Below are 13,340 nucleotides of genomic sequence, written 5' to 3'. Positions count from 1 at the left end.
ACTCACCCACTCTGTGTCAATATTTTATTTTATTTTATTTATTCGGGTCAACAAACAGTAGCACGCAGTGCTTAGAAAAAAATCAGTAATAATATAATACAGTAATACTATACATGCTACCCACTACGTCAACCACATAATTATTGATTAATACTTAATTACAAAAGTTACATGTATGAATATAAGTGTAGATATAAAAAATATATTCGTTTAGTTTTATTATAGTCCTTATATATATTATTTATAGTCCTTACTTAGTGTCTTGTATTGTTGTGGGTTAATATTCAGACACTCAGAATGATAGCCTAATTTACAGTAATAGCACTTCATAAGCAATTGTTCTGTCAAAGGATGTCCACAACCACCACTGCACTCCATATTTACAGACACTGATTTTAAGCCTCAATACACTAAACGAATTATTATGTAGTTAATAATTAGAATAAAACTTTAAATTGGACACAAGTAAATAGGCCGTAATCACACGCAGTCGTAATAATGCTAATAATAATATTAAGGTAACCTTGACCAGATTGTCGGTCCATCTTATTGAAGGCCTACGAAACTACGTCTTCCGGTACGTGGTCGCCATTCAAGGAATTTACTGCCCCACCGTCCATCTGTCCGTCGACCTATGTGCCTTGCCCACTACCACTTCAGTTTCGTAATCATTTGACTTTGGTTCTCCTCATTTCTGATACGATCTCGCAGGGAAACTCCGAGCATAGCCACCTTCATTGACCTCTGAGCGAACATGAGCTTTCTCATCAGCCCAGAATTAGCGACCACGTCTGAGTACCGTAAGTCATCACTGGCAATACACACTGGTTTGAAACTTCGTTTTCAGACACTGTGATATTTTTATTTATTATGTCCGAGTTGGGTTCGACGAGTGACCTCTTTCGCGAAAATAGGCCTACCTAACTGGATTGTCCAAGGTAGACGTACTCACATGATTAAGACAGAAATAGGCGCCGTTTTGGTGCCCATTTCTAAATACATCTTGTAATGGTGAATATTATACAACCTTTTGTTTTGAACTTACCCACTGGTGAACGTAATAAGTATTAACAAAAAGATATAATACTTGATACAGATTATGACTTACCTCTATGGAATGGATGTTTCGTATTGCAACAACCATTTTTTTTTTAATTTTTTGTTTTTTTTTTTTTACTTCCAATATCACAGTATATGTAATTGTACTTATTATATGATTTATTTAATCAACACGATAAATTTCAGGACCTTCGCAGAAGGAAATAAGTGGCGGAGGTAATTGAATCTATAATTTAATTAACATCTTAATCATACCACCATTATATCTTTAGGCTTAAGAATATATAATACTTTCAGTATGGGCGCATAAAGCAATCTCATATTTTTAATATTAGGTACATTTCTTCTATTTCTAATATCAGTGTCTATAATTGTTTTAATTTGATTTACATAATCAACAAGAAAATATGCAGCTTCACACAAGGGAAAAGGCAACACAGGTAGTTAAATGAATCTATAATTTATGATATCTTTTAAAGATTTCATCCATTCGATTATAGTATTATATAAATCATCGTCATCAGCCGAAAAACGTCCACTGCTGGACACAGGCCTAGCCCAAAGATCTCTACGACGATCGGTCCAATATATTGTCGGTCCATCTTATTGAAGGCCTACGAAACTACGACTTCCGGTACGCGGTCGTCACTGTGATATTTTTTTTTAATTATGTATAAAATAAAACATTTAAACAGCACACACAAATAAAAAAATTAAGAAACTTAAAAATATAAAAACGTATGGTATTTAAAAAAGGAGCCACTCAGAATGTGTTCCAACACAAGATTACGATATAGTCTGCGAATCGAAGGTGAGTGGTATATTTGTCTTTGATAATGATGCCCAGTCCGTTCCCATCCAGACGCTTAAAGACATCTTCCAACGCAGCGGTGAACAGCTTCGGCAATGTGACATCGGCTTGTCTGACTCCCCGCTGCAGTCGGATAGGCTTCGAGATCTGATGCTGGGGACGGACTGACATGGAAGCGTTTCGATACAATCTCTTCAACGCTTCGATAAAGCGATGATCAATATTTCACCTCTGGAGAGACTAAAGCACTGCACATATCTCGATCGAATCAAAGGCTTTGTCATAGTCTAGAAACGCCAAGCATATTTTTTGTTTAATAATTTGATGAAACCGGTTAGCTACTATTTAAAAATGTATTTATTGCTTTTTGAAGTTTGTTTTTGTTTCGGGTTCGTACGGATATATCCAGGATTCGTCACCTGATACGATGTTGTATACAGCATTTGTGGATGGTGCGTGGAATCTTTCGAGAGTTCTGACGCACCAAGTAACTCGAGCCGCTTTTTGCTCTTCACAGAGCAAATGCGGTATCGATCGGGAAAACAACTTTTTTACACCTAATTGTTCATGCAAGATTATTTGTATTTTACTCATGCCAATGTCTAAAGTTGCCTGAATTTCGCGGTATGTCACATGTCGACCTTCCTCAATCAGCTTACGCACAGCATCAACGTTTTCTTTGGTGACTGCAGTTTTTGGACGACCTTGACGGGGCCCCATCTTCACTGAGCTTGACACGTCCACGTTGAAATTCAGCAAACCAGCGATAAATTGTGGTTTTGGATGGGGCTTCATCACCAAATGCAGAAATCATCTGGTCCACACACTGTTTTTGTGTTAAACCACTTCGAAAGTCATAATAAATCATCGCTCTAGAATTTTCTCGAGTCAATCCCATTTTCTCAACGACTAAACAAGTTTGACAAGACCTTGTGACAAGACCGAGAATCTTTTTTTAAATAAATAAATGGTATTCGATTTTTAAAACCAAGGAGTTTTCAATTAAAAAGATTTTAATATGACAGGAACAGTGGAAATATTCCATTCCCGATACTTTTAGTGCAGCCTATGTACAAACTATGCAATTAATTGCCTCGTTATTAATTTTCAGTTTTATTCTGTGTTTATTATTGTAATTGTATTGTTTCAGGTGATGCCGTTTATTCAAATTAGATGACGTTAATTATTCAATATATTTTATCATTAATTTCAATAAATATTATACAAGCATAAACTTGAAATTTGTTTTATTTGACTTATATTTATACATGTTGTACTAATCCATACCTAAATGCAGTATAGTATATCCCGATGCGTGAGTATTCGGCCCCATTTATCATCCCCCACCCTGTTTGTACTACATATATAATATTTAGTACTCACGTTCAATTGGTGTAATCGAGGTTCTTCATCAGTGTGAGTTCGGGGTCGGACCCATTTTTTTATTATTATGTTTTATGAAATAAGGGATGAGACTATTAACTATAAATGGTGCTCACAATTTCCACTACATTGTTATTAGGACTGAGTAGCCGCTGTGTTTCTTGCGCCCATTCTTCTCAGGTCTGAGACTGTCTCTTTTGAATGGGTGGTAGTTTTTGACGTTCAATAAGTGATTTTGAATCCTATTTTGAATATAAATATTTGAATTTGACTGTGATTACTGAGTCTTATTCTGAGACGCACTGAATAACATGGGTTTCACAGGCAAATGCAGTACCCCTGGCTTGTACAAAGAATACATAATAATGTATTCTTTGCCCTAGATCCTAAATGGTGTCTGTAGATGGTGTGGAAAAAATTGTGATGTTTAATTTAAGTTAAATATAAAAAATAGTAAAAGAAAAACTACAATTCTTTAATTCAATCCGACATTTTAATGTCAGTAATACAGGTCAAGTTAATAATAATTGAATACATGCAAATGTATGTATGCTTTTATAGTAGATATCAAAAACAAAATTGAAGTGAAAACTTCTTTCGCCGCGTTGGACACATTTTGGTAGGGAAAATCCTATGATTTCGCGTCACAGACATGCGCATGACTGGCGCACGCGATAAATAAAGTAATTAAAAAATTATAATGTAGTTTAACGTTTTAACGTCGATAACAACAAACACCGGCTGCCATTAAGCCGGTGTTTGTAAGTGACAACTTTAAAATTGAATAGTCAGTAGTGACGTATAGAAAACACTAGACAACAGAATTTAACATCGCGGGAATTTTTGTAATCAGCCTAGTGGCCTAGGTACACATTGTGCCAAGTTTCAACAGGTTCCCCTAAAACAAAATTACTTCACACGCGAATAGACGATAGCTCCATGGTTATGCAAACAGTTCGCGAACGGCCACCTCACGTTTGCAGCGACAGTGGAGGCCTGTCGTTTGTGAAGGACCGGCATTTAAAAATATAGCTCTTTAAAAAGGTAAATATGACACAAAATTGCATTTTATTGAATATGCAAATAAAATACAGCATAAAACAATTATAAAGTATGATGAACTTAATAAAGCCAAGTTTTTATAACAGGCCTTATTTGTAAATTAAAATATCACTAGTGAAATTATAATATCACGGCTTTGACAATATGCGACATATACAGGGTGTCCCAAAGTTATGAAGGGAAAGTACCTTAAATATCGAAGATAGGCTATTTTACTGAAAGAAGACTTTATGTTATTTTTAAAAGTTAGTACTTCTGCATTCAAAGATTTTCTGAAAATTACTTGCCTCGTCTGGGAATCGAACCGACTAAAATGTAAAAAAAAACACCCCTACTTTTATAATGCCAATCGAAAGAATGAGCAAAAACTAATAATTCTTCTTAAGTAACATAGTATTTTAAAAGAAAAAAACAACGTAAAATGAATGTTTTCCTACTTGGATTGGTACGAATGGACCGATTAGATGGCCGGCCAGATCCCCGGACCTTACACCATTAGATTTCTTCTTTTGGGGATACGTGAAAGATACAAAAAGCGATACGAGAACGTGGGCGAGTTACAAACAGAATTGTGCCATAGCATATCGAGTATTCACCATAAAATGATAAAAAATCAACAGGTAGTGGACTCATTAAAAGATTGGCGATTTGCGTGAGACAAGAGGGATCACATTTTGAGCATTTAATTAATTAATTTACAAAAAAATACCCACTTAATTGACTACTTTCTTTTAAATTACGATGTTACTCAAGAAGAGTTATTAGAGTTTGGCCATTCTTTCGATTGGCATCATAAGAGTAGGGGTGTTTTTTTTTACATTTAAGTCGGTTCGATTCCCAGACGAGGCAAGTAATTTTTAGAAAATCTTTGAATGCAGAATTACTTACTTTTAAAAATAGCATAAAGTCTTCTTTCCGTAAAATAGCCTATCTTTGATATTTAAGGTACTTTCCCTTCATGTCCCATACCTTTGGGACACCCTGTATACTGTACATTGTTGATAAAATGTTTTTGTTTGTTTATTAATATTGAAAATAATTTTTAAAACTAAATTCAAATATAAATTTAACTGTTTTTAAACATCATGTAATTTCTAATTTTAATATTAAAAGTTCATAATTATTTAGTCTAGATTATTAAGTGACACTTATTATTTCATTCAATAAAAATGATATAAAACAGGAAAGGTGAAAAAATAATATAAATAATTTAGAAATCCTTAAAAAATTATAATGCCCACCCTCTAGCAAAGTTATATGTATTTTCTTTAATTACTATGCAGTATATCTTTTGCAGGACTCGTTACAGAAAAATTACTAAATTTTACAACAAGCCCTTGTCTCTGCGGTGTACAACACATGGGTCCTACAAGGAACTTTTCGTCTTCTGGCACACAGAACGGACATAGTCGTAAAAGGATCCATTTAGCACAATCTACAGAATATTTTACGCATATGACATTTCCTACTTTAGTGAGTCGCATCCAAAACCTTTTGGGATCTCCAGTATATAAACCTGAAAAGCAATCATTGTTACTAATTAGTATTACTATTCTAACAGAAAAAATACAACAAAATACGTTTGGCGTACAATAAATTGTCGGAAGCAAAGCTCTGCCTAAGCATCTATTTTTTTTTATGTAATAGGAGGACAAACGAGCGTACGGGTCACCTGTTGTTAAGTGATCACCGCCGCCCACAATCTCTTGCAACACCAGAGGAATCACAAGAGCGTTGCCGGCCTTTAAGGAAGGTGTACGCGCTTTTTTTGAAGGTACCTAAGGTAAGGTTAATGTTGTATCGTCCCGGAAACACCGCACAAGGAAGATCATTCCACAGCTTTGTAGTACGTGGAAGAAAGCTCCTTGAAAACCGCACTGTGGAGGACCGCCACACATCCAGATGGTGAGGATGATATCCTAACTTGTGGCGTGTCGTGCGAAGGTGGAATTCGGCGGCAGGAATCAGGTTAAACAGCTCTTCGGAACACTCCCCGTGATAAATGCAATAGAAGACACACAATGAAGCGACTTCTCTACGCAACGCCAAGTGATCCCGCCGTTCACAGAGCAATGGGTCCCCGACAATTCGAGCTGCTCTGCGTTGCACGCGGTCTAATGGATCGAGCTGATACTGGGGTTCGCCAGACCAGAGATGGCAGCAATACTCCATGTGTGGCAGGACCTGCGCTTTGTAGAGCGCTAGTATGTGGGCCGACTTGAAGTATTGCCGTGCTCTATTAATGACGCCCAGTTTCTTTGAAGCCAATTTGGCTTTGCCCTCCAGAATACCACGAAATTGGCAATCGCTCGAGATTTCGAGACCCAGTATTCCGATACTAGGCGAGGCTTTAAGGGAAGTATTGTCGAAGAGCGGTGATACGACAAATGGGGTTTATTTAGTGGTAAACGCGCAAACTTGAGTCTTCTGGGGGTTAAATTGGACAAGGTTCAATTTACCCCATTCCGCGACCCTCTCAAGAGAGGACTCGATAGAAGACACAAGTTTCTGCACTGGTCGACGATTTCCCGAGAGAGACCTGCATGGCCCATATATATCATCACCAGTGCTTTCGTCTGCATAGCAATGAATGTTGGAGGTGTCCAACATATCATTGATATGCAGAAGAAACTGCGTGGGAGATAGCACTCAGCCTTGGGGCCCTCCAGCATTCACGGGCTTCGGGTTCGAGCAATATCCGTCGACAACGACCTGTATGCTGCGCCCAGTGAGGAAGCTGGAGGTCCACTTGCACAAGCTCTCGGGAAGCCCAAATGATAGAAGTTTTGAGAGGAGCGCCTTATGCCATACACGATCAAAGGCCTTCGCAATACCCAGGCTAACAGCCATGCCTTCCCCCTTGCTTTCAATAGCCGTAGCCCATCTATGTGTTAGGTATACCAGAAGATCACCTGCTGACCGACCATGGCGAAACCCGTAATGTCGGTCGTTGATCAACTCGTGACCCTCTAGGTATACCAAGAGTTGACGGTTAATTATGCTCTCCATGATTTTGGAGAGCAGGGAGGTAATAGCAATAGGCCTGTAGTTTGCCGGATCCGAACTGTCTCCTTTTTGGATCGGATGGACAAGGGCTGACTTCCATGAGTCAGGGACTACGCCTTTAGAATAAGAGTGCCGGAATAAACGCGTTAGCACCGGCGTCAACTCAGGGGCACACGTTCTAAGCACGATTGGAGAAATGCCATCCGGCCCGCTCGTCCTTCTTCACTTCCTGACGTCCAACGAAAACAGAGCTCGCCTAACAGTTTTCTGTCTGAACTGTACTTCAGGCATAGAGTTCTGACACCGCGGGATGGTCGGCGGTGTTTTTTCGTTGTCGTCAAGAGTCGAGTTGGAGGCGAAAAGAGCGCACAAGAGATCGGCTTTCTCTTTTGCCATATGGGCCAGGGTGTCATTCCTCATGTGCAACGGCGGCATGGACGCCTGGCTGAAGTTACCAAGAGCAGCTTTCGACAACGACCAGAACTTGCGTGTTCCGGTCGAGTAACTGGAAAGCTGCTCGCCGATTTTGACGACGTATTTTGACTTTGCACGGGCGATTTGCCGCTTAAAAAATCTGGAGGCACGGTTGTATTTCCTCTTAAGAATTATGCAGTTTGGATCCTTTGTGCCCAGCGCCGCAACCCAAGTTCGATACGCCTGTTTATTGCAGTCAGATGCTGCTTTAACTGACGCATCGAACCAGGGCTGTGATCTGCCACCGATCGGTACTACATAGCTTGGTATAAAAATATCTATGCCTTGTAGTATCACATCGGCTACTGCAACAGCGCAGGCACTAGGATTATCGGAAGGGAAACAAACCCTGCCCCAAGGGTAGGATGCAAAAAAGGAACGCATCCTATCACCTACCTACGTGCCAAACGCGGCGGGTCGCTGGTGGTCTGCGACGTTGGCGTCGGATAGGCACTACACTCCTGACCAGGCAATGGACGGACGTTCCGAGAGGGGCGTCGACAAAGACCTGGTAACCATCGGGATGTGTAGTCAGCAGAAGATCCAATAAGGACGGTATGTGGCTATCCACATCCGGGAGCCGCGTTGGCGACTCAACCAATTGGGACAGACCATACGCCAATGCAAAATTATGCACAGATCGCCCTGCGTAGTCTGTGGTACGTGATCCAAGCCATTCGGCATTGTGCCCGTTGAAATCACCCAAGACTACGATTTCTGCGGAGGGGATCTGTGCAAGCACGTCGTCAATTACCGCTTGAACGCAGCCCATGAGATGATCGGTTTCTGCGTTACCACAATGGGACCTGTAGACACACGCATAGATGTGGACGCGGTCCTCTAAATCTACGCGGAGCCTGAGAGTGGACCTACTCTCAAAATTGCAGAGACGGCGACAGCAGATACATGAGGCAAAAAATTGTGCTCAATTTTGTACCCGGGGTACGTTAAATATAATGTATCGCTAGGTCGAGATATCTGCGTCTCCGTAAGGAAACACAAGGCCGGCTGCGCCGTCTCAAGGTGGTGGTGGACGGCGTTTAAATTGGAGTGAATTCCCCTGATATTACAAAAGTCCACGTTGAGTGTGGAGTGGGGTGCAGTGGTGTTACTGCCTCGTTTGTCCTTGGTCATGCGCGGTTCTATGCCCTCCCGAGAATACAAAGGGCAGCCCGAGCTAGAGTGCTCGGGGAGGGATTGTCCGACTCTGGTAGAGCCGGTACCCTCCTGGGGTAAAATCTGTTTGAGCACCGCTGTCATATTAAGGAGGATGGGGGGGATATGGCCTCCGGTCCTCGACACTAACCTATGCGAAACATAGCGGCACTAGGCCGCTACTTCACGCCGGTATTCTGTGCGAGTGTGGTAATTAGCCCGGACAAATCTGGCCCGATTGTGCTGACGTCAAATGACGGCAGCGTGACTCTCCCACTTCTAAAAAGCCCTTAGTCACCTCCTGCGACACCCATGGGCCTGGGACTCCGGTATTCTTTTTACGCCCCGGGGAAAGTACAGGGCAAATTATATTAGGAAGAGTTTTCGTTCAGATGTGTTTCGACCGCGCTTTGAATACAACACCACGCATTGACAAAGTGTTCATTGAAAAACTGTCTAAATAACATCATATCCAAACTTAAAAAGAATGAAGTGTCGTATTTCAGAAAAAGGCGTCGTTGTGGTACCCATAATCTCCGATATCCTGTGTAAAGAAGCCTCCCACTGGTCCCAAATGCCCTTAGTCGCCTCTTACGACACCGTTGGGCCTGGGACTTCGCTAGTCTTTTTATGTCCCGGACAAAACATGCTAATTGTTGCCAAATAAACTCAGCGGCACTGCAACGTAGTGAGAAAAGCGTAACACTTACCTCTAGTTAATTTTTCTATCAGAAATAAACTTAAAAATTCATACCTGTAGCCCAATCAGAAACGCCATTCGTTAAAACGCTACCAATCATAGGCTGACCGTCATTATATTCAATACCAGCTTTGAGCCAGTGGGTTTCGTCCAAATATATCATTAAACCAGCCTGGTCATACAGCGTAGTCAGCTTTGCTTCGATGCAAACCTATATAATAAATATATTAGAATTATTTATTAGGGTTTGAAAGTGGTGAACTTTTAAAAAAAAATCCCTTGGAAGGAGGGCGTGCTGCTATTGATAACTAGACTGTATTGCAGCCGATGAAGACGACTTCGAATAAGCTTTTTATATATTTTTTTATATTCATGTATTAAACTAAGACACTGTAAAAGTTATTTGCAATATAATTTTTTTTTCTTGGTTTCAGTATTTATGGCAAGACATTTATTTAAGATGCATTTGTTTTCTCAAAATTGATTCCTTTAGAATTCTTTTTGATGTCATTTCTAACACTACCACCGCTATGGAAACTAGTGGCGCTCTGAGATAGAAGAAGCGGCGCAATAAACTCCACAGCATTCTTTTTTGCGCTCTTTTTAATAAAATGTACAATATTCTGGTGGCGCGTGCAAGGGATCCCTGCCCAGTTATCAATGTCACTCCAAAATATGTGCACACAAAAATATGTCCTAAAGCAATTCACGTAAGCGCCATAAAATAAATTATCGATTTATAATTAATATCAATTAGTTAAGTGAACGTCAGATATGAGAATCAGATAAAGAAAACAAGGTACAATGAGATTTAATAATCAAAAAACTAATTATATAGACAGACAAGCTGATAGATCTTAAGAAAAGATGAGCCGAAGGGCTGATCAAAATTGCTGAAAAAGTTTGGACAAGAACAAATCAACGAGGAAAAAGGCCTTAAAACAAAATGGGTGCAATAGTTATAATAATAATAAGAGCCAGTTCTGGAAAACAGCCGTGCCAAGTTAGGGCCTACTGGGGCGATATATCATCACGGGCAGAACTATCATTGCTAATAAGCCTGATTTTGTGTTAGTAGATCGCTTAGAGGGTCGAGTATTTAGTGTTCATATCTCCGTTCCGTGTTATGATAACCTCGTGAAAGCTGAGATAGACAAATTGTCGAAGTATCTAGATCTAGCACACGAGGTCACCGAAATGTGGGATGTTGATTCAACAATAATTGTCCCGATAGTCGTTACCGGAAACGGTCTTATGGCAAAGAGCCGCGACCACCATCTCAAGAGACTCTCACTAAATAACGGAAAATATGAGATATATATATATATTAAGTCAGATATAGAAGGTTATTTTGGGAACGGCACGCATCGTGCGGAAGTTCCTCAGTCTGTCGCCCTAACCACCTGCACCGGCGGAAATGTGTAAAACCTACGGCGCTCGAACTAATTTTTTATATTTCTATTCATAATGTTGTTTTTTATAAATATATAGTTATATATGTAAATGATATTCAGTTGTTATAAAGAGTATTATACTAATAATTAATTCAAGAGCTGTAAAATAAGTAGAACTATTTGAGATTTTTATAGAGAATTTCTATTTTTTTTTATTCATTTATTGGGTCTACCAGCGATTTTCCATATTTATTAATCTATTTGTGCATTTACATTATATGCAAAATCATTTAAAGGTACCTAAACACTACATGCTAATTTCACTTTTCATTACTTAAGAAATCGAAAAATGAGTTAAAACAGGAATCAATCAAAACTAGAGTACAAAAATTAAACTAGAGTAATTTAAAAGTTTGCAATACCTTATCAATTGAGAATTGTTTGAAAGATAGTTAGGGAAACAAATAAGGAACCTATCTGAGTATTTTTAACCAATGTGAGTATTTTTAAAAATCATGATTATATATATAACCCTATTAGGACTTCTGATATGTAGGTACCGATGTGCATTCAAAGTTCCGTTTTCTATGAAGACTAACTCCGTGTGGTCCAATACATTAATTGCCGCCCAAAACATGACTGAGCATTCACCATAAGGGGTTATTTCTTCAAAGCAAACTTCTGCGAAACGCAGCCTTCGCAGTATACGCCGATATCGGTCCTCACCACTTTCAGGCTTCATCCATACTCTTCCCCTAGCCCTCTTGAGTCCACGTTGCACAATTTCGAGCGAAGATAAGTCTAACGACTGTGGTCGCGGAGTAATGGACAGCGACTGCATATTATATTGGAAGCCTACTCCTGACAGTCCATCAGCTGGTTTTCACACCTCTCACTTCCTCTAGAGTCGTCTTTTTTAAGGCCGACATAGGAAGATTTGCGATTTCTCAATGCCTGGTTCACCAAGAAGCGGTCATCTCGAGCTTCTGTGCATGGTTTTCTTACAGGCTCAATAATCTCAAATGATTAAAACCTCTTTTGGTATTGTATTTCCTAAAGTCGGAAAAAACCGCCCGTTTTATTTGCCATTGACTTTATTATGCCATTCTCAATGCACAAATAAGTTTCCGTTCATTTAAATTTCCCACCAAATGACAGTGACCTTTACTTACACTTTACTGACAGGTACATACTTTATTCATATTATTTGCCTGTACTTTCACAAATTTGGTTTGCAGAATGCATTGCGAAATATTTCTTGTCAACATGAATTTGTGAATTATTGTACTAACCTCAAAAGTAAAATCGTCTTGGAGAATAACACCATATAGATGGCCAGTATTGAAATGGAAGTCATACCAAGTGCCTTGCCAAAAATCTGTTCTATTGTCTGTGGTAATTTCAAGAGTTTCACCATTTCTGCTCCACTTTTTAGGTTCATTTAACCATTTGAATTTATTTAGCGTTATCGTGTTTAAACTTACTTTATCCATTTTCACACACGAATCTTTTTAATTTTTAGTTACCACCTGTACTTATAATTATATGTTGATGTTGGTCACAAAATAATATTGATAATAAAGAGAATAGTTAGTTACTCATAAATCTATGAGCCAATCAACCATAGAGTACCTACATTACGTAATTGTTTGTTTATTACTTAAGACTTTATAGCATCGGATATTATCAGCACTTGAGAGATCAGGTTATTATTGTGTGTTGTTCAGGTACCTACTTAGTGTTTATATAATCATTCATATTAGTACCTAATCTTTTCTTCAAACAGTCGTCTCAGGTCATACTGTATTTTTCTTGATTTGAGTTAATAATATTATTTATTGTTATTCGAAGTATAAACTTCGAATAAGTGAAGGATATAATTAGGAATAATCCTTCACTATATACAAACTTGAATTCTTTGAAAACGTTGTCTAAAGCAATTGTTCAAGTCTTCCCGTGGGTTGTTTAGTCTCTTGGAAGGCACTAACTAACTCTTCAGGGCTTGTAAATCGTATAACCTGTTAGCGTATCAGTAATTAATTTTCGGAATTAGAATAACAGGAGTTGAAGATTAAGACTGCATTGTGGATGCGTCCAGTTCTATATCCCAAAAAAAAGACTTCAAAGCCTTCAAAACCTCATTCGTTACCATAGCGCCTAGCCGATGTGAGGACGAGTTGTCGTTTTAAAGGACATCTTTGCTGCTATGACGTTTTTAGCATATTCTTTCGGCATCTCTTTGAAATAACGTATTAAATACTTGTACTACACGTATTACCAGTAACTGTCCTTTGGT

The 13,340-nt window shown here is 39.0% G+C and overlaps 2 protein-coding genes across 45 annotated transcripts in view; one reads left to right on the top strand and one right to left on the bottom strand.

Annotated features, from left to right (window-relative positions):
* LOC126972369 (keratin, type I cytoskeletal 9-like) overlaps window positions 1-3,104 on the top strand; it is a 71,564-nt gene extending 68,460 nt beyond the window's left edge. For all 44 annotated transcript variants that reach the window (XM_050819164.1, XM_050819352.1, XM_050819073.1 and 41 more), the window contains 2 exons: window positions 1,246-1,275; window positions 3,021-3,104. In XM_050819164.1, coding sequence (XP_050675121.1) covers window positions 1,246-1,275; window positions 3,021-3,043 — 53 coding nt within the window. In that variant the 3' untranslated portion in view covers window positions 3,044-3,104. The remainder of the gene's footprint in view (window positions 1-1,245; window positions 1,276-3,020) is intronic.
* A 655-nt stretch (window positions 3,105-3,759) lies between these two features.
* LOC126972597 (uncharacterized) lies at window positions 3,760-12,603 on the bottom strand. Its single transcript, XM_050819455.1, has 3 exons — window positions 12,337-12,603; window positions 9,705-9,861; window positions 3,760-5,831 (listed from the first exon to the last, which is right to left on the bottom strand). Exons 1-3 carry the CDS (start codon window positions 12,535-12,537, stop codon window positions 5,584-5,586), a joined length of 606 nt encoding a protein of 201 aa, XP_050675412.1. The 5' UTR covers window positions 12,538-12,603; the 3' UTR covers window positions 3,760-5,583.
* Between the last annotated feature and the right edge of the window lie 737 nt (window positions 12,604-13,340).

This window comes from Leptidea sinapis, chromosome 2, assembly GCF_905404315.1.
Source record: "Leptidea sinapis chromosome 2, ilLepSina1.1, whole genome shotgun sequence".
NCBI classification, from domain to species: Eukaryota; Metazoa; Arthropoda; class Insecta; order Lepidoptera; family Pieridae; genus Leptidea; species Leptidea sinapis.
Note: the sequence above shows the minus strand (reverse complement) of the source record. Positions and strands in the feature narration are given on the sequence as shown.

Coding starts and splice junctions, on each gene's coding strand:
- LOC126972597 (XM_050819455.1), bottom strand. CDS start 12,537: ATGGATAAAGTAAGTTTAAACACGATAACGCTAAATAAATTCAAATGG. Junction 9,862..12,336: donor AAGACGATTTTACTTTTGAG/GTTAGTACAATA, acceptor TTTATTATATAG/GTTTGCATCGAAGCAAAGCT. Junction 5,832..9,704: donor CGTTTCTGATTGGGCTACAG/GTATGAATTTTT, acceptor ATTGCTTTTCAG/GTTTATATACTGGAGATCCC.